The 25,375-nt window shown below is 42.0% G+C and overlaps 1 protein-coding gene across 1 annotated transcript; it reads right to left on the reverse strand.

Moving 5' to 3' along the window:
* Positions 1–494: 494 nt before the first annotated feature.
* C10H6orf163 (chromosome 10 C6orf163 homolog) lies at positions 495–21,823 on the reverse strand. Its single transcript, XM_055433261.2, has 5 exons — positions 21,342–21,823; positions 16,611–16,705; positions 14,230–14,337; positions 4,940–5,142; positions 495–930 (listed from the first exon to the last, which is right to left on the reverse strand). Exons 1-5 carry the CDS (start codon positions 21,487–21,489, stop codon positions 495–497), a joined length of 990 nt encoding a protein of 329 aa, XP_055289236.1. The 5' UTR covers positions 21,490–21,823.
* Positions 21,824–25,375: the final 3,552 nt, after the last annotated feature.

A 25,375-nucleotide genomic window follows, 5' to 3' on the forward strand; every position in this document is an offset into this window, starting at 1 on the left:
AGACATAGAGAGACAGGTTTAAGACAAGCTGCTGTTGTTCAGTAGCTAAGTCATGTCTGACTCTTTTTGATCGCATGGGTTGTAGCCCGCCAGGCTCCTCTGTCCATGGGATTTCCCAGGCAAGAACACTGGAGTGGGTTACTATTTCCTTCTCCATGTTCTGGTTTTTTAACTGTGAGGCATGTGGGATCTTAGCTCCCCACCAGGGATTGAACTCACACTTCCTGCACTGGAAGGTGATGACTTAACCACTAAATTGCCGGGGAAGTACCACCTCCTAGTCAGCTTTGACCCCTCTCACTGTTATCTCTTCTCCATTAGACTTGGAGCCCACTGTAGCCTGATATGTGCTTTTGAATATTTTGGTTTTCCATCAAAACGCTTGCAGCTCAATAGTACCATTCACATAACTAGGGATCCATACATGGTTTTTAAATGAATTTATTTAGTCTTTCAAACTGTGTCTTTTGTAGTGAAATATCAGATGAAGACTTCTAATCAGGAGTTGTTTGGTTCTCCGGAATAATAAGATTGGAAGGTGTTTTCTTTCTTTCTGGCAGAATAAAATCTGCATGTCCTGGAGAGAGCTTTGGAAATGTATAATTGATGTATTTTTGAAATGCTGCCCTGGTTTCCTGTAACTCTTCCTCCAGGAAGTCTTTCCAATTCGTCATAATTCCCAGTTGCTTCGCTATGGAGAGCAGCTCCCCCTGAGTGTTAACCAGTTTGTCCATCACATTTCCAAGTTTGGCCTGATGTGTTTTCTCTGCTTCGTGAAGCACTTCCTGAACCTCTTCTTGCTTCTTCCTCTGAGTCATGCAATAGTAGATGTTCATTTCGTGTTGTTTTTCCTTTATCAGCTGGTTCACACTCTTCTTCTGATCCTTCACAACTGTGACACCAGTACTCATAAATTCCTCCATGGCCTTTCTACCAAAAAGAGTAAGAGTTGAATGTTAGTAGTTAGATGGATTACCCACTAAAAACCAAAAGATTTGTCTTTCACCACAGATGGAGAAGGCATGACTGCATGGTTTACATGAGTCACCAGTCTGAGACAGGCTGGTCAAGATGAGCTTTTGATTAGATGTAAACAATCAAAAAGTACTTTTCAGAGCAGGGAAGGAACACATGGATTTCCTTGCTGTGGGCTAGTGTGAAGCCACTAGCCTACTGACTAATGCTAACTTTAGGGAGTCCACCAAGGTCAGAAAATATGAATGCAGAGTTCTACAAAGATGAACAAAGATAAGGTCAGAGCTCCAAACCCCTAGAGAAAGTCTAGAAAGAAATATCAACCCTATGTTGATATTTCTATGTATCAACATAGCTACTCACCTTTAGCTGGAATGCAATAAACTATCTCACAAAGTGAGTTTAGCCTTAATTTTGATTCTATCTGAGCAATATTCTATGACAGCCAAACTTTTGGCCTCAAGATCACTTTCACTCTTAAAATGACCAAGAAACCCAAAGAGCCTTTGTTTATATATATAGTTTATATCTATTGACCCTAACAGTTTCAAAAATTAAAGTCAGACATTTCACAAGCATTATAAATTCATGTGAAATATTGGATAAATCCATTAAATGTTAAAATAAAAAGCTTACCTTGTATGAAAAATATTTTTTTGTAAATCAAAAATCTTTTGATGAGAAAAGTGGCCTCATTTTACATTTCCATAAAACCCTTTATTGTCTGGCTTAATAGGAGAAAAGTTAGATTTTCATTTTGCTTCAATCTGTTGAGGCATCACACATCATAAAACCGTGGAAAATGCCACTGTATACTCCTGAGATGGAGTGAAAAGACAAATTGTGTCTTAATATTATTAAGAAAACAGCTTTGACCTTAGTGTCCCACTAAAGGATCTGGGACCATATTTTGAGAACCATTGCTGAACAAATTCATAGGTGTCTGATTATAAGGTATCTAAAGGAAATCAACCTTGAATATTCATTGAAAGGACTGATGCTGAAGATGAAGCTCCAATATTTCGGCCACCTGATGTGAAGAGTCAACCCAATGGAAAAGACCCTGATGCTGGGGAAGATCGAAGGCAGGAGGAAAAGGGGACGACAGAGAATGAGATGGTTGGATGGCATCACTGACTCAATAAACATGAGTTTGGGCAAATTCTGGGAGACAGTGAAGGACAGGGAAGCCAGGTGTGCTGCAGTCCATGGTGTCTCAAAGAGTTGGACATGACTGAGCGACTGAACAAGAACAGCAAGAGATCCACAGTGGAATTCGAAACAGTGGGCTTCCTTAGTGGCTCAGCTGGTAAAGAACCCACCTGCAATATGGGAGACCTGGGTTCGATCCCTGGGTTGGGAGATCCCCTGGAGAAGGGAAGGGAGTGGCTACCCATTCCAGTATTCTGGCCTGGAGAATTCCATGGACTGAATAGTCCATGGGGTTGCAACGAGTTGGACACAACTGAGTGACTTTCACATTCACTCCACATATTAGTTTCTGCAAAAGCTTTAAAGAATGCTGGAATCTAGCAAAGTCTCTAAATGAGATCTGGTGTGCTGTAGAGTGGGTTCAGCTGACTGGAACAAATTTGAACCTTTGACAATTATTTGAAGAATGCCCACCATGTGCCAGGCTCTCTTATAGGCACTGCTGCTGCTGCTGCTGCTAAGTCACTTCAGTTGTGTCCGACTCTATGCGACCCCACAGACGGCAGCAGACCAGGCTCCGCCATCCCTGGGATTCTCCCGGCAAGAAAACTGGAGTAGGTTGCCATTTCCTTCTCCAATGTATGAAAGTGAAGTCGCTCAGTCATGTCCGACTCTTCGCGACCCCATGGACTGCAGCCCACCAGGCTCCACCATCCATGGGATTTTCTAGGCAAGAGTACTGGAGTGGCTTGCCATTGCCTTCTCCGCTTATAGGCACTAGGGATACATCAAAGAACAAAATGGACATTCTAGGTGGATACACTTACATAACAGGCACAGCAGGTCCCTAGTCTTAGCCAACTGGTTCAGTGAAAGATGGCCATGGAAAGTCTTCCACCTTTGAACTTCATGGAGGAAGGGGCCAAAGGTGGACAGCAGTGAAGGAGTGAAGGAGAGAGCAGGAGGCTCAGGGGGGTGTGAGGAGAGACTCAGACGCTCCTTTAGGATGGGCAGTGTTCCTGAGATGGAGCGGAGGAAGCAGAGGGAGAGGAGAACCACCCTCCACGGCTTTGGACAACTCACTCAGGAGTTACTGTCTTCTCTAACTTTCTCCCCAAGTCCTCTACTTCCTTCCTCCTCTACCTCACAATGACTGACAGCCTATGCAGGTAGGGAACCACTGAAATAGCCAAGGCTGCAGCTTTCATTCCTATTTATCTGTACTTCCTATAGGATTTTACTTTTGGCTCTCTTCCAAACAGTTCTAACAAGGAAATTTTGCCCATTAATTATATACAAATAGATTAGTTAACTCAAGCAGTGAAGCAAGAGACAAGTCCTAGATCAGGAGGCCAAACACAGAGGTTTCAGTCTGGGTCCTGCTGCATCAGCTACATGAGCTTGGGCAGGTCACTGAGCACCCAGAAACAAGTTTGAAACCTCTGGATCCTGATAATTACTAGGGCTCCTGAATGCTGACCTGTCAAAACTGGCCAAACCCATCAAACATTCACTACATATATAAAATGGTTACTGTGGTATTTTTCACATATATATTAATAAGTGCATATGTGATCTGATTTATGTAAAAGTTATTTCAAATTATGCACACATATAAGGCTATTCAGTTCAGTTCAGTTCAGTCGCTCAGTCGTGTCCGACTCTTTGCAACCCCATGGACCACAGCACACCAGGCCTCCCTGTCTATCACCAACTCCTGGAGTTTACTCAAACTCATCTCCATTGAGTCAGTGATGCCACCCAACCATCTCATCCTCTGTCATCCCCTTCTCCTCCTGCTTTCAATCTTTCCCAGCATCAGGGTCTTTTCCAATGAGTCAGTTCTTCGCATCAGGTGGCCAAAGTATTGGAGTTTCAGCTTCAACATCCGTCCTTTCAATGAACACTCAGGACTGTTCTCCTTTAGGATGGACTGGTTGGATATCCTTGCAGTCCAAGGGACTCTCAAGAATCTTCTCCACAGTTCAAAAGCATCAATTCTTTGGCACTCATCTTTCTTTAGTGTCCAACTCTCACATCCATACATGACCACTGGAAAAACCATAGCCTTGATGAGACGAATCTTTGTTGGCAAAGTAATGTCTCTGCTTTTTAATATGCTGTCTAGGTTGGTCATAACTTTCCTTCCAAGGAGTAAGCGTCTTTTAATTTCATGGCTGCAGTAACCATCTGCAGTGATTTTGGAGTAAATACATCAAAAGAGCAAGGAAGGATACAGAACTACATTCTTTTAAATGATTGTCCCTGGGAGACAGTGGGCAGGAAGCAGGGAGTCAGGACTTAGTAAATTTTGCTCTCTCTGTATTTCTAGAAGCTCAACTTTGTTTATAGCATTATGACTTGTGTAAAAAGAAACAGACCAAAAGTAACACATCCACCATAGTGTACCATGTGGGCTAGAGGATGTGAAGCCTGAGTGTTATGTATTTGTGGAAAAACATTTCTTAATTCCTTGCCTCCCCTAAAATTGGGGATATGGAATGAAAAGCACAATTTTTAGGGCAGCAGTTACCTTGCAAGATAGGAGGAGAGGAAACAAATGGGACTTTGCAATCCCCTCAAAAGGCTGGTAGGCCCTTGAGTATTCGTGTTATTTTTCTTCACGTCACACACACAGACACACATACTCTACAATATACTATTATAAACTGTTCCCCATGTTTGATATATTCTGTAATAAAAATGTAAAAACACAAAAAGTGGGAAGTATCTATGGCATCCACCCTATCCTCTTTTCCAAGTTGATTCTGAGAGGGAATACACTGATTTGCAGGGGTGCTCCCTGGAGTACCTTCTCTGAAGCTGGATCTCTTCCTGGGCCATGAGCCTCTCCTGCTCTCGGGCTTCCTGCACAGCCTGCACCTTCTCGCGGTGGCACTCCATCATGATCCGTTGGATCCTGTGGACCATGCGCTGCTCAGCAGCCAAGTGCTCTCGCTGAAGTTCTTCCTCCAAGTTTTTATGCAGTTGCATCTCGGTCCTAGCCGCCATTTCCTTAAGCAACAGGAAAACCAGGTTTAGATTCTACAGCTTTGACATTCAAAAATGAATACTAAGAGGTGATTCAGATCATAATTTATCTGCCTGATGAAATATATACCAATTAAGCCTGATGATTTAAGAGTGTATAAAAATAAGAAGCAGATCCACAGATACAGAGATCAAATGAATAAGTTACCAGTGGGGAGAGGTAAGGGGGAAAGGGTGATATAAGGGTGGGCAGAAGAAGAGGATTTTTATGGGGTTGGATGACATCATGTGTGTGAACCTTTTCAAAATTGTAAAGCACCATAGAATTTAAAGAATTTTTCATTCAATACAAAAAGAATTGTTTTAGAAAAGTGAAGGAATACAGAAAAATAAAATTTTTAAAAACTGGGGGCGGCGGTGGTTGGGAGGGAGGCTCAAGAGGGAAGATATATACTATATATATATATATATAGATAGATAGATAGATAGTTATGACTGATTTGCATTGCTGCATGGCAGAAACCAACACAAAAGTATAAAGCAATTATCTTCCACTAAAAAGAAAAATTGAAATGGTATGTCTATGCCATGGAATATTATTAATATACAGCTATTGAAAAGGAAAGAAAAGGAGTATATACTATATGGGAAACTTATAATGATGCTAGGCAAAACCAGAAATGTACAAACTATATATAGCATAAGTATGTATACTATAGTTGTTGTTTAGATGTGAACTCATATCTGCCTGTTTTGCAACGCCATGGACTGTAGCCCACCAGGCTCCTCTCTCCATGGGATTTCCCAGGCAAGAATACTAGAGTGGGTTGCCATTCCTTCTCCAGGGGAATCTTCCCAACCCAGGGATCAAACCCATGTCTCTTGCATTGGCAGGCAGATTCTTTATCACTGAGCCACCAGGGAAGCCCAAGTATATACATAGATTATATTAAAAAGGAATATGCAAAAGGAAAAGTAATTGAGTCATGGTCATTTTTTGATTCTTCAAATATTGTATAGCATCCTATTATCTTTATCCATGATTAGAAATACAGACTACAATTCTGCTCTAGGAAGTCAGTCCTGGAAAGTGGCAGAAATAATGACCAGGAGAGCCTCTGGGGTAGAAGGGAACCTGAGCAAGCAGTCCACAGGACGGCAGTCTCCGGAAGCTACCTGCATGCCCTCACTGTCCTTCTGGAGTATTCTAGCTCATTCACCTTGAGGGGCCCATCCTCAGTTATGAAGGAGACAGGAATAAGAGTTCCACTACCTCTTCCTATAGAAGGACCTATGGAGCCTTCAGCTAGGTAATGAGAAGAGACACTTGTCAAACCAGGACTAGGGACTTCCCTGGCGATCCAGTGGTTAAGATTCCATGCTTCCAATGCAGGAGGCGCAGGTATGATCCTTGGTCCAGGAATAAGATTCCACATGCTGTGCAGCATGGCCAAAAGATAAAACCCAAAAACAAAACAGGACTTGAGGGCAACAGGCTCTCAAGGGAAACCCTGTATCCCTGGAAATGTCCAATGAAGGCATGGTATGCCAGGTATAATGCTGGGCCCACTGTTCCAAGCAGGAGGAGGCTGGAATTCCATCCTTGGGACTCACTGACTACTGGAGGAGACCCAAACTCCACCCTGCAACCACTGTTCTAAAAGAAATAACATGCCAGAAAGGAGGGGCAGTTAATTCTCTCCAGTTGTTTCAAAACTTTCATTTAAAGGGAAATGTGTATCTCTGTTTCAGGGATAAGAGAGAACATACAGAAACTAAGTTGTTCAACATTCTGTAATAACCTAAACGGGAAAGGAATTTGAAAACAATAGATCTATGTGTCAATATATGCCTAACTGAATCACTTTGCAGTACACCTGAAACTAATACAACCTTGCTAATCAACTATGCCCCAATATAAAATAAAAAAATTTTTTTAATGTAAAAACAAAACAAACAAGAAACTAAGTTATTTCAGAGTGAGTCATTGGAAGAACTAGGACCAGAAAGCAGGATCCTCACCCACCAGTTTCTCACTTCATTGCTGGCTGTGATGCTGGGGTCTTTCCAGAGATTCACTGGTTTGTTTTCATTCCAGAAAGTCTGTCCAGTCTTATCAGACAGTACAGTAAGTTTCCTCCCTCCCTTCGAACCCCTCCCCACCTCCCACAGACAATTTCCGAGCAGAGTATGGAAGGTTCTGCTACGGGTAATAAGTCTAAGTCTCTATCTTGTAGTCAGAGGCTGCTGTTGAACATCTTAGGGGATATTTCAACTTCTTAGGTATCATTTCTGGGTTTTCAAGTACATTTTCAGCAACTGAGATTGCCGAATGGTTGCGCCTTATAAAGATGATGTATTACTGTAATACGTTTCTATTTGAATCACAGAACTTAAAAAGGATACCTCAGCCCTTTATTTTGACTGGGTTCTGAATTTAATTCAGAGAATGAAATCCCATTCCTCTTTCATGTAATGATTTAGTGAAACCGAAATCATTTTACTGTATCATATAGCATGTCCAACGGCTCTTTAAAGCTACAAAAAATAATTCAATGAAGTACTGTTTGGCAGTGTTCCTATTCAACAGAAAGCCTTCCAGTCAAATTACTTTTATTGAAGTGCATTTTGAGAGAATGGGCTTCTATTGTGAGATAAGAGACAGACTCACCAAATCCATCATCTTGACTGTGTAGATGTGTGACAGACCTTTCTTCATGCCACCATGTCTCCCTCAGGAGAAGTTTCTCTCACGTATCACAGGCAGGAAGATCTTGGCCCTTGATCTGTCTTTACCTGGGGGACATGGTGCTTTGTAGTACTTTCCTCTTTGAGCTGACTGTCAGAAAGCTCAAAGGCCCAGCTGTGATAACAGCACAGGACCTCATGGCTACTGACATTTCTGAGTCTTGGATTCACACCTGACTTCATATTTTCTCTCCTCATTTTCCCTTAGCTTCTACTTTATTATTTACTTTTTAATATTATTGTATTTGAATAAGATAATATTAGCATTTTTTCAGAATCTTATCTGTCCATTGGACAAGACCTGGAAACTTGGCTTCACAGCAATTCACCTAAAACTTACCCCACATTCTTAGCATCACAGAAGAGCTCACCTGGTGAGCTCTATGTATCTGAATGTAAGGCTGTTTGATTGGTTTTCTGCTTTCTGTACTGGTAATCTCAAACTTTCTTATGCATGAGAAGTGCATGGTTAAAAACACTGTCAGTGACTCTGCAGGACAGGTGGGACCAGCAATCTGTAGGAAGGGAGACTCTAGGGAGGTGGTTCAGAGGCACCCACTGAGAAGCAATAATGAGGTCTATGTCTGGGACCCTACATCTGAAACAACCCTCTGTACTCCACTTAGACAAATCTTCATTATATGAAAAAAGAGTCACTAAAACTTATAAAATCATTTGGAAAGGCCAACCTCCCTCTAACTATTCCCCTTAAATTTTCTTAGGACTTCTATTTTAACACTCAACCCAAAGACTGTATGTGCACGTGTGCGTGGTCAGTCATGTCTGAGTCTTTGTGACCCTGTGGACTGTAGTCCACCAGGCTCCTCTGTCCATGGATTTCTCCAGGCAAGAATACTGGAGGGGGTTGCATCTTCCTGACCCAGGGATCGAACCTGTATCTCCTGTGTCCCCTGTATTGGCAGGCAGATCCTTTACTACTGAGCCACCAAAGACTATATGCTGCTGCTGCTGCTAAGTCACTTCAGTCGTGTCTGACTCTGTGTGACCCCATAGATGGCAGCCCACCAGGCTCCCCTGTCCCTGGGATTCTCCAGCCAAGAACACTGGAGTGGGTTGCTATTTCCTTCTCCAATGTGTGAAAGTGAAAAGTGAAAGTGAAGTTGCTCATGTCCACCAAATGACTTAAAGCAAGACTGGGATGTGAGCTCCTGGAAACAGGCATCACATCTAAGTTACCTAAGATGTGTTGTCACAACCTAATGCCAGCAGTGATGCTTAAAATATCTATCTTCTGGTTGCAGCACAGAGCAGGGACATAAGGACCCCACACCCATGGAAATGGTTACCCCTTGAAATTGTTGGTTGGGGAAGTCCAGGGTGGTAAAGTCCAGAGAGGGCTTGGGGATGGTCATTTATCAACTGATAGAGAAGTATTTCACTGTTCAAGAACCGGTGTGGCCGTTCTGTCCCTGCTGGGTGAGCAGCAGGCCTCCCCAGACATGCTATAAAAGCTCCTCATGTTTTGAACTGAAATTAAGGATGGGCAGTGGCCCACTGCAGCCAGCCCCTCAGGGACCATGGCCCCTGGAGTCAGGTAGGGAGGGCCACCATGCTTCAGGAGCCTTGGGATGGAGCTTTCTTTCCTACTAGCAAGTTTTCTGAGGGCAAGGATGGTCCATTTAATCTCCCTAGTACAGAGCTGATCAGTGACAGGTGTGCATGGCATTAACAATGGACAAAAGGGCCTGTGGTCCCTGAACTATTTATGAGTTATGTTCTTGCTAAATGAGGTCAAACTGCGGTCACACTTCTGTTGCTTTCCCTCCAGCCTCTGCCCAGGAATCATTACCTTGCACTGTGTCCTGTCCTTCCCATGACCCATGTGTGAAAGGAGTTCTGTGTGCTTTTCCTTTGATCAGCTTTTGGACTGAACCGTGTGAGGAACCCGGGGGCTCTGCCTTGATAGTTTACTAACTACCCCAAGTCATGCACTTGTGTAATGGTACCAGGTACAGCCTGCAAAGAGTTTCCCTCGTTGTGTGACTTCTGATCCTGCAGGAAATACCTGAGAAACAGCTTAGGGGTCTCTCTTATTACCACAGTAAATGCAAATTTAGGGAAAAGGATGCAATCAGAGGGCCTGCTTCCTCTGTCCAGCACGCTTTTGCGCTTACAAAGTCACGGCACCACACTGGCCCCAGGATAAGGGTGGTAGTGAGTCAGATGTGCCCTTGTGGAGACTGCAGGAGTGTGGCGACCAGACTTTCAACAAATAATCAATCCTCCCATCTATGTACCTACATCAGTGCTGGGTGGGGATGCTCTGAAAGAGGGTGGGGTGACATGGACAGTGTATGGGTGTCAGCACAGAGCTGATTGATGAAGGCTTCCCTTGACCAGTGATGCTGGGTGTCTGATGAAGTGCAGGAAGAACATTCTGACAAGGTCTCCAAGGTGGGAAAGAGTGCGGTGAGTACCGGTTTGAGGATCCAAAGGGCAGTTAAGACAAGAGATGTGGAGACTGACAGGCAGAGGTGCCTCCTTCATATCTAACCCAATAAAGGTTTGGGCTCATCTAAGGCCCTGGAATGTTAGGTCCATGAATCAAGGTAAATTGGAAGTGGTCAAACAGGAGATGGCAAGACTGAACATAGACATTCTAGGAATCAGTGAACTAAAATGGACTGGAATGGGTGAATTTAACTCAGATGACCATTATATCTACTACTGTGGGCAGGAATCCCTTAGAAGAAATGGAGTAGCCATCATGGTCAACAAAAGAGTCTGAAATGCAGTACTTGGATGCAATCTTAAAAACAACAGAATGATTTCTGTTCATTTCCAAGGCAAACCATTCAATATTACAGAAATCCAGGCCTATGCCCCAACCAGTAATGCTGAAGAAGCCAAAGTTGAACGGTTCTATGAAGACCTACAAGACCTTTTAGAACTAACACCCAAAAAAGATGTCCTTTTCATTATAGGGGACTGGAATGCAAAAGTAGGAAGTCAAGAAACACCTGGAGTAACAGGCAAATTTGGCCTTGGAGCACGGAATGAAGCACGGCAAAGGCTAATAGAATTTTGCCAAGAGAACGCACTGGTCATAGCAAACACCCTCTTCCAACAACACAAGAGAAGACTCTACACATGGACATCACCAGATGGTCAACACCGAAATCAGATTGATTATATTCTTTGCAGCCAAAGATGGAGAAGCTGTACACAATTAGCAAAAACAAGACCAGGAGCTGACTGTGGCTCAGATCATGAACTCCTTATTGCCAAATTCAGACTTAAATTGAAGAAAGTAGGGGAAACCACTAGACCATTCAGATATGACCTCAATCAAATCCCTTATGATTATACAGTGGAAGTGAGAAATAGATTTAAGGGACTAGATCTGATAGATAGAGTGCCTGATGAACTCTGGACAGAGGTTCGTGACATTGTACAGGAGATAGGGACCAAGATCATCCCCATGGAAAAGAAATGAAAAAAAGCAAAATGGCTGTCTGAGGAGGCCTTACAAATAGCTGTAAAAAGAAGAGAAGCGAAAATCAAAGGAGAAAAGGAAAGATATAAGCATCTGAATGCAGAGTTCCAAAGAATAGCAAGGAGAGATAAGAAAGCCTTCCTCAGTGATCAATGCAAAGAAATAGAGGAAAACAACAGAATAGGAAAAACAAGAGTTCTCTTCAAGAAAATTAGAGATTCCAAGGGAACATTTCATGCAAAGATGGGCTCAATAAAGGGCAGAAATGGTATGGACCTAACAGAAGCAGAAGATATTAAGAAGAGGTGGCAAGAATACACAGAAGAACTGTACAAAAATGATCTTCACGACCAAGATAGTCACGATAACGTGATCACTGACCTAGAGCCAGACATCTTGGAATGTGAAGTCAAGTGGGCCTTAGAAAGCATCACTACGAACAAAGCTAGTGGAGGTGATAGAATTCCAGTTGAGCTATTTCAAGTCTTGAAAGATGATGCTGTGAAAGTGCTGCACTCAATATGCCAGAAAATTTGGAAACCTCAGCAGTGGCCACAGGACTGGAAAAGGTCAGTCTTCATTCCAATCCCAAAGAAAGGCAATGCCAAAGAATGCTCAAACTACCGCACAATTGCACTCATCTCACACGCTAGTAAAGTCATGCTCAAAATTCTCCAAGCCAGGCTTCAGCAATATGTGAACAGTGAACTCCCAGATATTCAAGCAGGTTTTAGAAAAGGCAGAGGCACCAGAGATCAAGTAGCCAACATCTGCTGGATCATGGAGAAAGCAAGAGAGTTCCAGAAAAACATCTATTTCTGCTTTATTGATTATGCCAAAGCATTTGACTGTGTGGATCACAATAAACTGTGGAACATTCTGAAAGAGATGGGAATCCCAGACCACCTGACCTGCCTCTTGAGAAACCTGTATGCAGGTCAGGAAGCAATAGTCAGAACTGTACATGGAACAACAGACTGGTTCCAAATAGGAAAAGGAGTACATCAATGTTGTATATTGTCACCCTGCTTATTTAACTTATATACAGAGTACATCATGAGGAACGCTAGGCTGGAAGAAGCACAAGCTGGAATCAAGATTGCCGGGAGAAATATCAATAACCTCAGATATGCAGATGACACCACCCTTATGGCAGAAAGTGAAGAGGAACTCAAAGGCCTCTTGATGAAAGTGAAAGAGGAGAGTGAAAAGGTTGGCTTGAGGCTCAACATTCAGAAAACGAAGATCATGGCATCTGGTCCCATCACTTCATGGGAAATAGACGGGAAAACAGTGGAAACAGTGTCAGACTTTATTTTTTGGGGCTCCAAAATCACAGTGGATGCTGATTGCAGCCATGAAATTAAAAGACGCTTACTCCTTGGAAAGAAAGTTATGACCAACCTAGATAGTATATTAAAAAGCAGAGACATTACTTTGCCAACAATGGTCCATCTAATCAAGGCTATGGTTTTTCCCATGGTCATGTATGGATGTGAGAGTTGGACTGTGAAGAAAGCTGAGCACTGAAGAATTGATGCTTTTGAACTGTGGTGCTGGAGAAGACTCTTGAGAGTCCCTTGGACTGCAAGGAGATCCAACCAGTCCATTCTAAAGGAGATCAATCCTGGGTATTCATTGGAAGGACTGATGCTAAAGCTGAAACCGCAATACTTTGGCCACCTTATGCGACAAGTTGACTCACTGGAAAAGACTCTGATGATGGGAGGGATTGGGGGTGGGAGGAGAAGGGGACGACAGAGAATGAGATGGCTGGATGGCATCACCGACTCGATGGACATGAGTTTGAGTGAACTCCAGGAGTTCGTGATGGACAGGGAGGCCTGCAGTTGGACACGACTAAGCGACTGAACTGAACTGAACTGAACTGAAGGCCATTCATTCAGAGAAGGCAATGGCAAGCCCTCCAGTACTCTTGCCTAGAAAATCACATGGACAGAGGAGCCTGGTGGGCTGCAGTCCATGGGGTCGCTACTAGTCGGACACGACTGAGCGACTTCACTTTCACTCTTCACTTTCACCCATTGGAGAAGGAAATGGCAGCCCACTCCAGTGTTCTTGCCTGGAGAATCCCAGGGACGGCGGAGCCTGGTCAGCTGTCGTCTATGGGGTTGCACAGAGTCAGACACAACTGAAGCGAGTTAGCAGCAGCAGCAGCTGCAAGGCCATTCATTATGGTTCATTATGTCAAAGGGATTCTCCTGCACCCAATCATCGCTCTTGCCATAGAGTCCAAGATATCTTCTGTAAAAATCCTGGGCCTCCAATCAACCTCCATAAAATACTCATTTAGACTTTAAGAGTTGGACACGACTGAGCGACTTCACTGTCACTTTTCACTTTCATGCATTGGTGAGGGAAATGGCAACCCGCTCCAGTGTTCTTGCCTGGAGAATCCCAGGGACAGGGGAGCCTGGTGGGCTGCCGTCTATGGGGTCGCACAGAGTTGGACTCGACTGAAGCGACTTAGCAGCAGCAGCAGACTTTATGTATGATTGTTTTTCTCCCATTCCCTTGCCAGAGCTTTTTACAAACTTAAGTACTTCTTAAAAGGCAACAAACAGGCCATTATAAAAACCTGTAAATCTCAGGAGACACGTGGACACAGCAGGGGAAGAGGAGGGTGGTGTGAACTGGGAGAGGAGCAGTGACATACATACACTACCATTTGTAAAACAGACAGCTAGTGGGATGCCGCTGCATGGCACAGGGAAGTTGGCTGGGTGCTCTGTGATGACCTAGACGGGTGGGATGGTGACGGATGGGAGGGAGACTCAAGAAGGAGGGATATATGTATACTTACAGACGATTCACATTGTTATACAGCAGAAACTAACACAAAGCTGTAAAGCAATTATACCCGGATAATAATTTTTTAAAAAAACCTTTAACTCCTTTTCATGTTCCTCTTTCAGAAACTGGATTTGCATTTTGTACATGTCATTTGCTTCTTCGAGGGCTTTCTTCACTGCTTGTCTTTGGCGTTCATCGGCCTTTGAAAGAGAGTGCATTTATTTGTTAATATACATCAGGTTTTCAGGTTTAATGAAATTAGCCACCACCATGGGGCCCCACTAACTGGCTCTGTTCCCATCTCAGAACTCCCACAGCACACTGCTGTCTCAGGCAGAGATGTCCCTAACACAGCCCTAGCCCGTGGCTAACATTACTGTTTCAGGAGCTGCCCAGGAGAGCTTTACTGACGGCTACTGGGTGGTCTTTTTCTTGGCACTCTATTTCTTGTTGACTAACTATCAAAGTAATGCAGCCTCATCTAAGAAATTATAGAAAATACAGAGAAGTAGAAAAATGCACAAAGTCAGAAATTTGCTGAGAAGGGAGGTTGAGTACCACCCCAGTACCAGATCCCCTGCATCAGTTCAGTTTAGCTCAGTTGCGTCCAACTCTTTGCAATCCCATGGACTGCAGCATGCCAGGCCTCCCTGTCCATCACCAACTCCCGGAGGCTACTCAAACTCATATCCATTGAGTTGGTGATGCCATCCAACCATCTCATCCTCTGTCGTCCCCTTCTCCTCCTGCCTTCAATCTTTCCCAGCATCAGGGTCTTTTCAAATGAGTCAGTTCTTCGCATCAGGTGGCCAAGTATTGGGAGTTTCAGCTTCAGCATCAGTCTTTCCAATGAACACTCAGGACTGATCTCTTTTAGGATGGACTGGTTGGATCTCCTTGCACTCCATGGGGCTCTCAAGAGTCTTCTCCAACACCACAGTTCAAAAGCATCAATTCTTCGGCGCTCAGCTTTATAGTCCAACTCTCACATCCATACATGACTACGGGAAAAACCACAGCTTTGACCAGACGGATCTTTGTTGGCAAAGTAATGTCTCTGCTTTTTAATATGCTGTCTAGGTTGGTCATAGCTTTTCTTCCAAGGAGCAAGCATCTTTTGATTTCATGGCTGCAATCACCATCTGCAGTGATTTTGGAGCCCAGAAAAATAAAGTCTGTCACTGTTTCCACTGTTTCCCCATCTATTTGCCATGAAGTGATAGTACCAGATGCCATGATCTTCATTTTCTGAATGTTGAGTTTTAAGCCAACTTTTTCACTGACCTCTTTCACTTTCATCAAGAGGCTCTTTAGTTCTTCTTCACTTTCTGCCATAAGGGTGGTGTCATCTGCATATCTGAGGTTACTGATATTTCTACTGGCAATCTTGATTTCAGCTTGTGCTTCTTCCAGCCCAGTATTTCTCATGATGTACTCTGCATATAAGTTAAATAAGCAGGGTGACCCCCACATCAGGGTCTTCAGAAAGATGTTTCACTATTTTGACAAGAATGCCCAAAACTTTAGATAAACATATTTAAATTGTACATTATTCACAAAAATTCCCTTGTATTAGGGAATATAATTAATGGCTCACAGTCAATTTAAACTGTATTATTATTGATAAGGATAAATGACTACTAAGACTTTTATATCTATTACCCTTCACACTGAAGCATTTTGTACTTTAGGAGAACTTTCACACAAAGCTTTTGCTGGAACTAATACTGGACAAATCCAATACTCTGTTATGATGTCTATATTATAGAGAAACTGAGAAATAACTTCTAAGCACTGTGGCTTATCCTACTCTCAAGGAGTGTTAATCCTCTTTAGGGAAGTCATACATAGCCTTTTCTTTCCTACTGGAAGAAATGGGAGCTGGAGGATGGATGTTTTGCTTTATTGAAGTGTCTGGGATTTGACTGTGAGCTCCAAGGCACTCAAATTGTTCCCATGGCCCTCAGCAGTCATGTGGACAAGGTGTCAAGGACTTTGGAGCAAATAGAAGCTGGGAGAGGGTTGAAAAAGAGAGTCCGCTATGATGCAGCATTTGGAAAAAAGGCCACTTGGGGTATTACACGCTGCACAAATGGATGGTCTACATACTAAGTATTAAGCAATAATAAACAATTATCAACAAGAATGTCTTTTTTTGAAGTTTTAATACAATGAGAATAAAGGGAGCCACAGTCACCCACACACAGGGGCAATTTAAAAGGATGGAAGCTCCTGATGATTTCAGCATCTATGTGTGCCGGGCATGTCATTTCATTGAACTTTCTCAACAATTGTAGAGAGTATTATTATTCCTCTTTCACATTCGAAGATGCCAAGACTACAGAGCAGAAGAACCTGCCCCACAGACAACCAGCATTCAAAGTCAGCCCTGCCTGACTCCACTCTTTCATATACATCCCCAAAGAGAAAGAACTGCCAAGAGGCATGCAGGCTGATTTCCGGCTTCCTTTACCTTCGCCCACACGTCAGCTTCCGCCTGTGCAATACGTTCTTTGAGTGCCGCCTCTTGAAACTGCTCTTCCTTATTCAGAATATCTTTCCCAATATCTGTGGAGTGGAAGAGGAACAAAAATCACATATATCCACGGACTGTATCTTGGCTTTCTTTTTCACTGCTATCAAGTTATTTGTTACCCAAGAGATCCTTTTGGGAAATTTCAATCCCTAAAGACACCAGTGAAAGAGGTAAGTTATTCTCCCAACTGATTAGGAAGGAGTTCACAGCACGGTGAGACCTGGATGGACTCAGCCCCCTTCACCACAACCACGCTTCTAGTTGTTGCTGTTCAGTCGCTCAGTCGTGTCTGATTCTTTGCTGCCCCACGGACTGCAGCACACCAGGCCTCCCTGTCCATCACCAGCTCCCGGAGCTTGCTCAAACTCATGTCCACTGAGTCGGTGATGCCATCCAGCCATCTCATCCTGTTGTCCGCATCTCCTCCTGCCTTCAATCTTTCCCAGCATCAGGGTCTTTTCCAATGAGTCAGCTCTTCGCATCAGGTGCCCAAAGTATTGGAGTTTCAGCTTCAACATCAGTCCTTCCAATGAACACCCAGGACTGATCTTTAGGATGGACTGGTTGGATCTCCTTGCAGTCCAAGGGACTCTCAAGAGTCTTCTCCAACACCACAGTTCAAAAGCATCAATACTTCAGCGCTCAGCTTTCCTTATGGTCCAACTCTCACATCCACAGATGACTACTGGAAAAACCATAGCTTTGTCTAGACGGAATTCTGTTGGCAAAGTAATGTTTCTGTTTTTTAATATGCTGTCCAGGTTTGCCATAGCTTTTCTTCCAAGGAGCAAACATCTTTTAATTTCATAGCTGTAGTCACCATCTGCAGTGATTTTGGTGCCCAAGAAAATAAAGTCTGTCACTTTATTTTAGATGAGGAAACAGTGACAGACTTTATTTTCTCCTTCTGATAACAGGACCCATCTTCCTCAAGAACTTCCTCCCTCACCTGTTCTGGCACTGCCAATCACAGCAGCCAACCTGCTTGGCCCATCACATGCTCCCCCACCTTCCAGGCCCCATTAACTGGAGCACAGACTCAAGCCTGGCCAAACACACTCTTTTCCTTATTTTATATAAGGCTATAAGGAGAACAGCCTTATAATGATCTTATATTGATCCTCAGCGATCAATGCAAAGAAATAGAGGAAAACAATAGAATGCGAAAGACTAGAGATCTCGTCAAGAAAATTAGAGATAACAAGGGAACATTTCATGCAAAGATGGGTTCTATAAAGGACAGAAATGGTATGGACCTAATAGAAGCAGAAGATATTAAGATGAGGTGGCAAGAATACACGGAAGAACTGTACAAAAAAGATCTTCATGACACTGATAATCACGATGGTGTGATCACTCACCTAGAGCCAGACATGCTAGAGTCTGAAGTCAAGTGGGCCTTAGGAAGCATCACTATGAACAAAGCTAGTGGAGGTAATGGAATTCCAGCTGAGCTATTTCAAATCCTGAAAGATGATGCTGTGAAAGTGCTGCACTCACTATGCCAACAAATTTGGAAAACTCAGCAGTGGCCACAGGACTGGGAAAGGTAAGTTTTCATTCCAATCCCAAAGAAAGGCAGTGCCAAAGAATGCTCAAACTACCATACAATTGCACTCATCTCACACGCTAGTAAAGTAATGCTCAAAATTCTCCAAGCCAGGCTTCAGCAGTATGTGAACCATGAACTTCCAGATGTTCAAGCTTGTTTTAGAAAAGGCAGAGGAACGAGAGATCAAATTGACATCTGCTGGATCACTGAAAAAGCAGAGTTCCAGGAAAACATCTATTTCTGCTTCATTGATTATGCCAAAGCATTTGACTGTGTGGATCACAATAAACTGTGAAAAATTCTGAAAGAGATGGGAATCCCAGACCACCTGACCTGCCTCTTGAGAAACCTGTATGCAGGTCAGGAAGCAACAGTTAGAACTGGACATGGAACAACAGACTGGTTCCAAATAGGAAAAGGAGTACGTCAGGCTGTATATTGTCACCCTGCTTATTTAACTTATATGCAGAGTACATCATGAGGAACGCTGGGCTGGAAGAAGCACAAGCTGGAATCAAGATTGCCGGGAGAAATATCAATAACCTCAGATATGCAGATGACACCACCCTTATGGCAGAAAGTGAAGAAGAACTAAAGAGCCTCTTGATGAAAGTGAAAGAGGACAGTGAAAAAGTTGGCTTAAAGCTCAACATTCAGAAAACGAAGATCATGGCATCTGGTCCCATCACTTCATGGCAAATAGATGGGGAAACAGTGGAAACGGTGACAGACTATTTTTCTGGGCTCCAAAATCACTGCAGATGGTGACTGCAGCCATGAAATTAAAAGACACTTACTCCTTGGAAAGAAAGTTATGACCAACCTAGAGAGCATATTAAAAAGCAGAGACATTACTTTGCCAACAAAGGTCTGTCTAGTCAAGGCTATGGTTTTTCCTGTGGTCATGTATGGATGTGAGAGTTGGACTGTGAAGAAAGCTGAGTGCTGAAGAATTGATGCTTTTGAACTGTGGTGCTGGAGAAGACTCTTGAGAGTCCCTTGGACTGCAAGGAGATCCAACCAGTCCATTCTAAAGGAGATCAGTCCTGGGTGTTCATTGGAAGGACTGATGCTAAAGCTGAAACTCCAACACTTTGGCCGCCTCATGCGAAAGAAGAGTTGACTCACTGGAAAAGACCCTGATGCTGGGAGGGCTTGGGGAGAGGAGGAGAAGGGGACGACAGGGGATGAGATGGCTGGATGGCATCATCGACTCATGGACATGAGTTTGAGTGAACTCCAGGAGTTGGTGATGGACAGGGAGGCCTGGCATGCTGCGATTCATGGGGTCGTAAATAGTTAGACACGACTGAGTGACTGAGCTGAACTGAACTTGTATTCAATTGCTTTTGCTTAGAGTGAAGAATGTTGCCTACAGCCTGAAATATACAGGGTAGCCTGGTCTCAAGGTTCTGACCTTTAAAGGTATAACAGTTTTCCATCATGTAGAGCCAAAAAGTTGCAGAACAGAGAATAAGATTTGTCTTGTTGGAGGTTTACAGGAACATCATGAACTGACCCATGATGGACAACTGCAAGAACAAAGGATTCCTGCTCCAAGAAGTTTGCAACAACCAACCCACCCCTCCTCGCCTTTTAATATAAAAAATGCCTGCATCCTGAAAGGGGTAAGAAGGTTCTTTGGTACATTAATCTGCCATCTCTCTTTGCTGACTTTCTGAATAAAGTCGTTCTTCTTCACCCCAACAACTCATCTCCTGATTTACTGGCCTGTCATACCGTGAGTAGAATGAATTTGGACTTCGTAACAGTATTAAATCCAATGAAGTTTGTGTTTGGATTTAAAAGTTCTGTAGAACACTGCCAATGTTGAGAACTACCCTCTGTAATACTTATTAACATTTATACATGTTTTAATTTATCCATTTAATGTCTGGATTCAGATATGCTAGGAGGCATAAGGAATCAACCAAAAAAAGCATATCTAAAAATGGATATCCACTGTTCTGGGTGTAAAAAGCCAAATGATTATAGAGATTATAATTAATAAGTCACACTAAACAGTTACTAAAAGTTAAAATCAGTAATCAATTTTGGTATTGATATTTTTAGAGGATGATCCCAATTTGATCTCCCTCTACATTTTAGTTTTTTTCCAAAACACTCTCCATTCTATAGCGTCTTACATTTTCAAAGATGAGGAGTAAAATTTAATCACCACTACTTTAACACTTTAAAGAAAGACAGGATTTGAGAAGTATTTTGAGAGTACTTAGGAAAACACTTCCAAGGCTTAAAACCTGACTGAAAACCTGACAGGAATGAGGAGAAAAGGAAACCTGTAATTAAAATTTGATTTGCTTATTAGAAGTGCATATATAGAGGGAAGAGATAAATTAGGAATTTGGGGATAACAGATAATACTACTATATATAAAATAGATAAGCAAAGACCTACTGTATGGCACAGGCAACTATATTAAACATCTTATAATAACCTATAATGGATAATAATCTGAAAGAGAACATATATACATATATAATTTAATATAAAATATATCAAATATAATACATATATATATAACTGAATCACTTTCCTGTACACCTGAAACATCATAAATCAGTTATACTTAAAATGGTTTAAATACAAAAGGACTTAAAAGATAAAATAAGAAGTATATACACAGTACATATTCTCATGCTATTTGTAATCTATTTTATGTCACCAGTACTAATAAAGAACATAGTTTCTTTCATCTGCTTATTAAGGTGTTGCTTAGAGATATTTCTCTCCTATGTGTATGGAAAGTGCCCAAGTATGGGTGAGGGCAAAAAGAACTCCAAGTTACTATTATGTGCCAGGCTTTAGAATAGGTACGACTATTTCATTAAAGCCTCAGAAGAAACCTGCAAGAAAAGTATTATATTAACATCCCTGTTTACATATAAGGAAACAGACTGAGAGGCTAAGTATCCTGCCAAGGCACACAACTGGAAAGTGGAGAAGCAGGATTTCAACCCATATTCCTCTCATGCCAAACAGACACATCTGCAAGACAAGGAGCTTTGATTAGGAGAGCCGATCAGTCTATACAACAAGAATGACATACAATGCTCTGAAACATTAGGACAAAGAAAAACAGCAAAGTCACTTACCCAGTATATCTTTGTGAGTGTAAAAGCGTGTCTTAAATGGCTTGTATTCATGGATCCGTTTGAAGGTTTCCCCAAAAGGGGCTGGGGGGATTATTTTATTACAAACAGCACAGCAAACAAAGTTTGTATAATTTGGATTCCTGATCATAATTAAAGTTGTCTTTTACTATGTACAGTTAAAACACTCTTAGGATTAGAAAAAGTAGTTTTAAGAAAAGGTCAAGTTTGAGAAAGCAGAAGAGATTCAAGATTTGAAGACAATGCTAGAGGCTTGTCAGGATTAAATGATTCACCATGATTAGGTAGTGGTTATATGCCTAGTGGTGAAGAATGGTACTGAAAGACTCTGCCCATAGAAGGTCTGGGCACTGGATTTGGGAAGATTTAAGCAGCTGCTCCCTCCTAGAGTCTAGATTAAATTGTTAACTTACTTAGCAACTGTTGCTAGGTAAGACAAGCTTTGCTCACAAAAGCAACCAGAAATAATGACAAAAGGCAGCATAGTACAGCTCTTCATTTCCCAGATACTTCCTGTATGTTTCCTTCTGCTTTTGTAACAAATGACTACATACTTGGTGGCTTAAAACCACATAAATTCATTCTCTTGCAGTTCTGGAGGTCAGAAGTCCACAACAGTGTCGGCAGCACCGGTTCCTTCTGGAGGCTTCAAGGAGAATCTGTTTCCTTGCCTTTTCCATCTTCCAGAGGCTGTCCCCATTCCTTGGCCCATGGGCTTGCATCAATATAGCCTCTTATCCTCCTGTTCGCAGGGTGACATTGCTTCTTCCTCTCATCATCTGCCTCCCTCTTACAAGGACTTTTGTGATTATATCAGACCCACCCAAATAATAAAGGGTCATTTACCTATTTCAAATCCTGAACTTAATCATATCTGTCAAGTTCCTTCTGCCGTTTTTCCCCCCAGTCGTGTCTGACTCTTTGTGACCCCCCATGGACTGCAGCACGCCAGGCTACCCTGTACTTCACTCTCTCTCTCATGTCCATTGAGTCGATGATACCATCCATCTCATCTTCTGTCACCCCCTTCTCCCCCTGCCCTCAATCTTTCCCAGCATCAGGGTCTTTTAAAATGAGTTTCTTCCAAGGAACAAGCATCTTTTAATTTCATGGCTGCAGTCACCATCTGCAGTGATTTTTGAAACCCAAGAAAATAAAGCCTGTCACTGTTTCCATTGCTTCCCCATCTATTTGCCATGAAGTGATGGGACTGGATGCCACAATCTTAGTTTTCTGAAAGTTGAGTTTTAAGCCAGCTTTTTCACTCTCCTTTCACCTTCACCAAGAAGTTCTTTAGTTGTTCTTCACTTTTGGGCATTAGGGTGGTGTCATCTGCATATCTAAGGTTATTGGTGTAACCTTGACCCTTCTGTCATATAATGGAAGATGTTTACAGGTTCTGGGATTAGGATCCAAACATCTCTAGGGCAGTGTGGGAAAAGAGGTGTATTATTCAGTCTGCCATACTTTCTGTTAAATGGTTTACTTAAAGAATTGATTTTTTAGGCCAGAACAAAAAAAAAAAAAGGGAATTTTTTTTTTTAGGTTATCTATAATGCTTTTGTGCCAGTGCAATAAAACTGGGAAAATCACACAGTACCTTAAAGGAAAAATTACTTTCAGTAAGCATGCACTCAAAATGACTAAGGTTGGCTTTTAAAATCATAGTTAATTCATTTGTTGTCCTTGTTTTAAAATGGAAAGAAGTGAAGTGAAGAAGTGAAGTCGCTCAGTTGTGTCTGACTCTTTGCGACCCTATGGACTGTAGCCTACCAGGTTCTTAAGTCCATGGGATCTTTCAGGCAAGAATACTGGAGTGGGTTGCCATTTCCTTCTCCAGGGGATCTTCCTAACCCAGGGATCGGACCTGGATCTCCCGCAATGTAGGCAGACGTTTTACAGTCTGAGCTATAAGAATCCCCTCCTTGCTTAGAAAACTGGGACAGATTGGTTGCCTTACAGAAGATAAGGCTATTAAACAATAAATAACTTCACTGTTTACACTGGGAAATTCTTATCAACTAAACTGCTTGCTCTTCTGGGCAAATGGCTCTTCTATCAGAAAAGATTACTTCCCTGGACTAAGAGGTTGCTTGCAGCTTACCAGTAGTTCATTTATCAATATTTGCTTCAGGACAATTATGTTACAGTTTGCCCGATTTCAACCAGACTCCTGCATTGGAAAACATTCCTCCTACCACTTGAACTCAGACTCCAAGATGCCGTAAACATCTTGCCCTGAGCATCCCCTCCTTAGGCCACTGACTGTCTCATTTTCCTTTAGAGAAGGAATGAAAACATCTTGCCCTGAGCATCCCCTCCTGGGACCACTGACTTTGTCTCATTTTCCTTTAGAGAAGGAATGAAAACATCCACAGCCAAGCAGTCTTTGACACTTCACATAGAAGACTGTGCTACAGAACTTGTAACAGACCTATGAACAGTATCACAGTTAGGTTGAAAGTGAAAGTGAAGTCACTCAGTCCTGTCCCAACTCTTTGAGACACCATGGACTGCACCCTACCAGGCTCCTCTGTCCATGGGATTTTCCAGGCAATAGTACCGGAGTGGATTGCCATTTCCTTCTCCAGGGGATCTTCCCAACCCAGGGATCGAACCCGGGTCTCCCACATTGTAGACAGACGCTTTGCCATCTGAGCCACCAGGGAAGTCCTTGTTTCTAAAATTCAATGGAATTCTTCTCATGCACTATTTTTCGCAGCTGTGCGCCTTGCGCAATCTACTGCTACCCTGGTTCACTCACACACAGTCACGTGGTTTAAGGCTGCCCTCTGCCCAGGTCCTGCAGCCCTTCTTTGCTGCAATAATCTCTCGGTAGCTCACTAATACTTCCCCCACCACACAGTAACTTCTTTTGTTGAATATCAGAACTCTGATGATGATGATGTGGCATTAAATGCATAAGTTGATAACAGAAGAACTCTAGCTCTTTACCAACAAACAGCAAAAGATAATACTTTAAATTAAAAGGCATTGTATACCACCTAAGTGTAGTTAAACTGTGTGAAGTGTACTATGTAGAGAGACCTCACAAAGAAATATTTAAGGCTCAGTAATAAAAGATTTAATTTAGTTGCATATAGGTAGCTCAATTAGCTAAGCTCTTTAATATATACAAATTAGACATCATTACTTTTTCATGTATCCTACAAAACCACCAAAAAGCACTGGAAATAAAATCTTACATGATGATGATAAACTCTGCCTGTGCAATTATTTTACTTGTTAAAAATAAATGAAACAAAATTTCAGAGACAAGATTTATTTACTGAGATGCAATTCCAATGATTTGGAGAATGTGGTAAATATCTAGAAATAAAACACATCTAGAACCCTCATCAGAAAGGTATGAGGTAATCCCATATACTTACGGTTACTTTAAATCTAGACCTTCTCATCTATTGAGCAGTTCTAGTTTTCAAGTAACTATAAGAACATTTGGTCTTACATTTATAATATCATTGTAACATTAAATTACAATGATAACAATGAATGAAATAACAATGAAATACAAATAACAATGAAATAACAAATTACAATGAAAACAAAATAGATAACATTTCATTGTAGTCAAATAAAAACATCATACTCAGTATAACATACTGTCTGGTTATTTTTTTTAAAGAAAAACTCCAATTACTCTGGGTTATTCTTTCCTTTAATCTTTATTTTAGTAATTGAGTGGGAGTATCTTTTCAACTAAAATAAAAATCTGGACCAAAATTAGCTGAAATGGAAAACTGAAATATATAACTCATCTGTAACTCTGTAAAAACTGTTTTTAACTGCAGGCTTTACAATAATTTACAATCATTTTCTTCTTCACCATGTAGAAAAAGAACACTGCCTTTGCAAATAGCAAAGCTAAACCATCACAACAGCTGTTAAGTGCACATTCCCCTTAAAATTTTAACAATACCATGCAAATTTAAGAGCGGCAGTACTTTTATTGGATAGAAATTTATAATTTACAAAAATGACTTCCATTCTCATGG

Source organism: Moschus berezovskii, chromosome 10 (assembly GCF_049115385.1).
Source record: "Moschus berezovskii isolate FMDL1 chromosome 10, NW_MosBer_1.0, whole genome shotgun sequence".
NCBI lineage: Eukaryota > Metazoa > Chordata > Mammalia > Artiodactyla > Moschidae > Moschus > Moschus berezovskii.

Coding starts and splice junctions, on each gene's coding strand:
- C10H6orf163 (XM_055433261.2), bottom strand. CDS start 21,489: ATGATCAGGAATCCAAATTATACAAACTTTGTTTGCTGTGCTGTTTGT. Junction 14,338..16,610: donor AAGCTGACGTGTGGGCGAAG/GTAAAGGAAGCC, acceptor TCTCTTTCAAAG/GCCGATGAACGCCAAAGACA. Junction 5,143..14,229: donor AACATGAAAAGGAGTTAAAG/GTTTTTTTAAAA, acceptor CTGTTGCTTAAG/GAAATGGCGGCTAGGACCGA.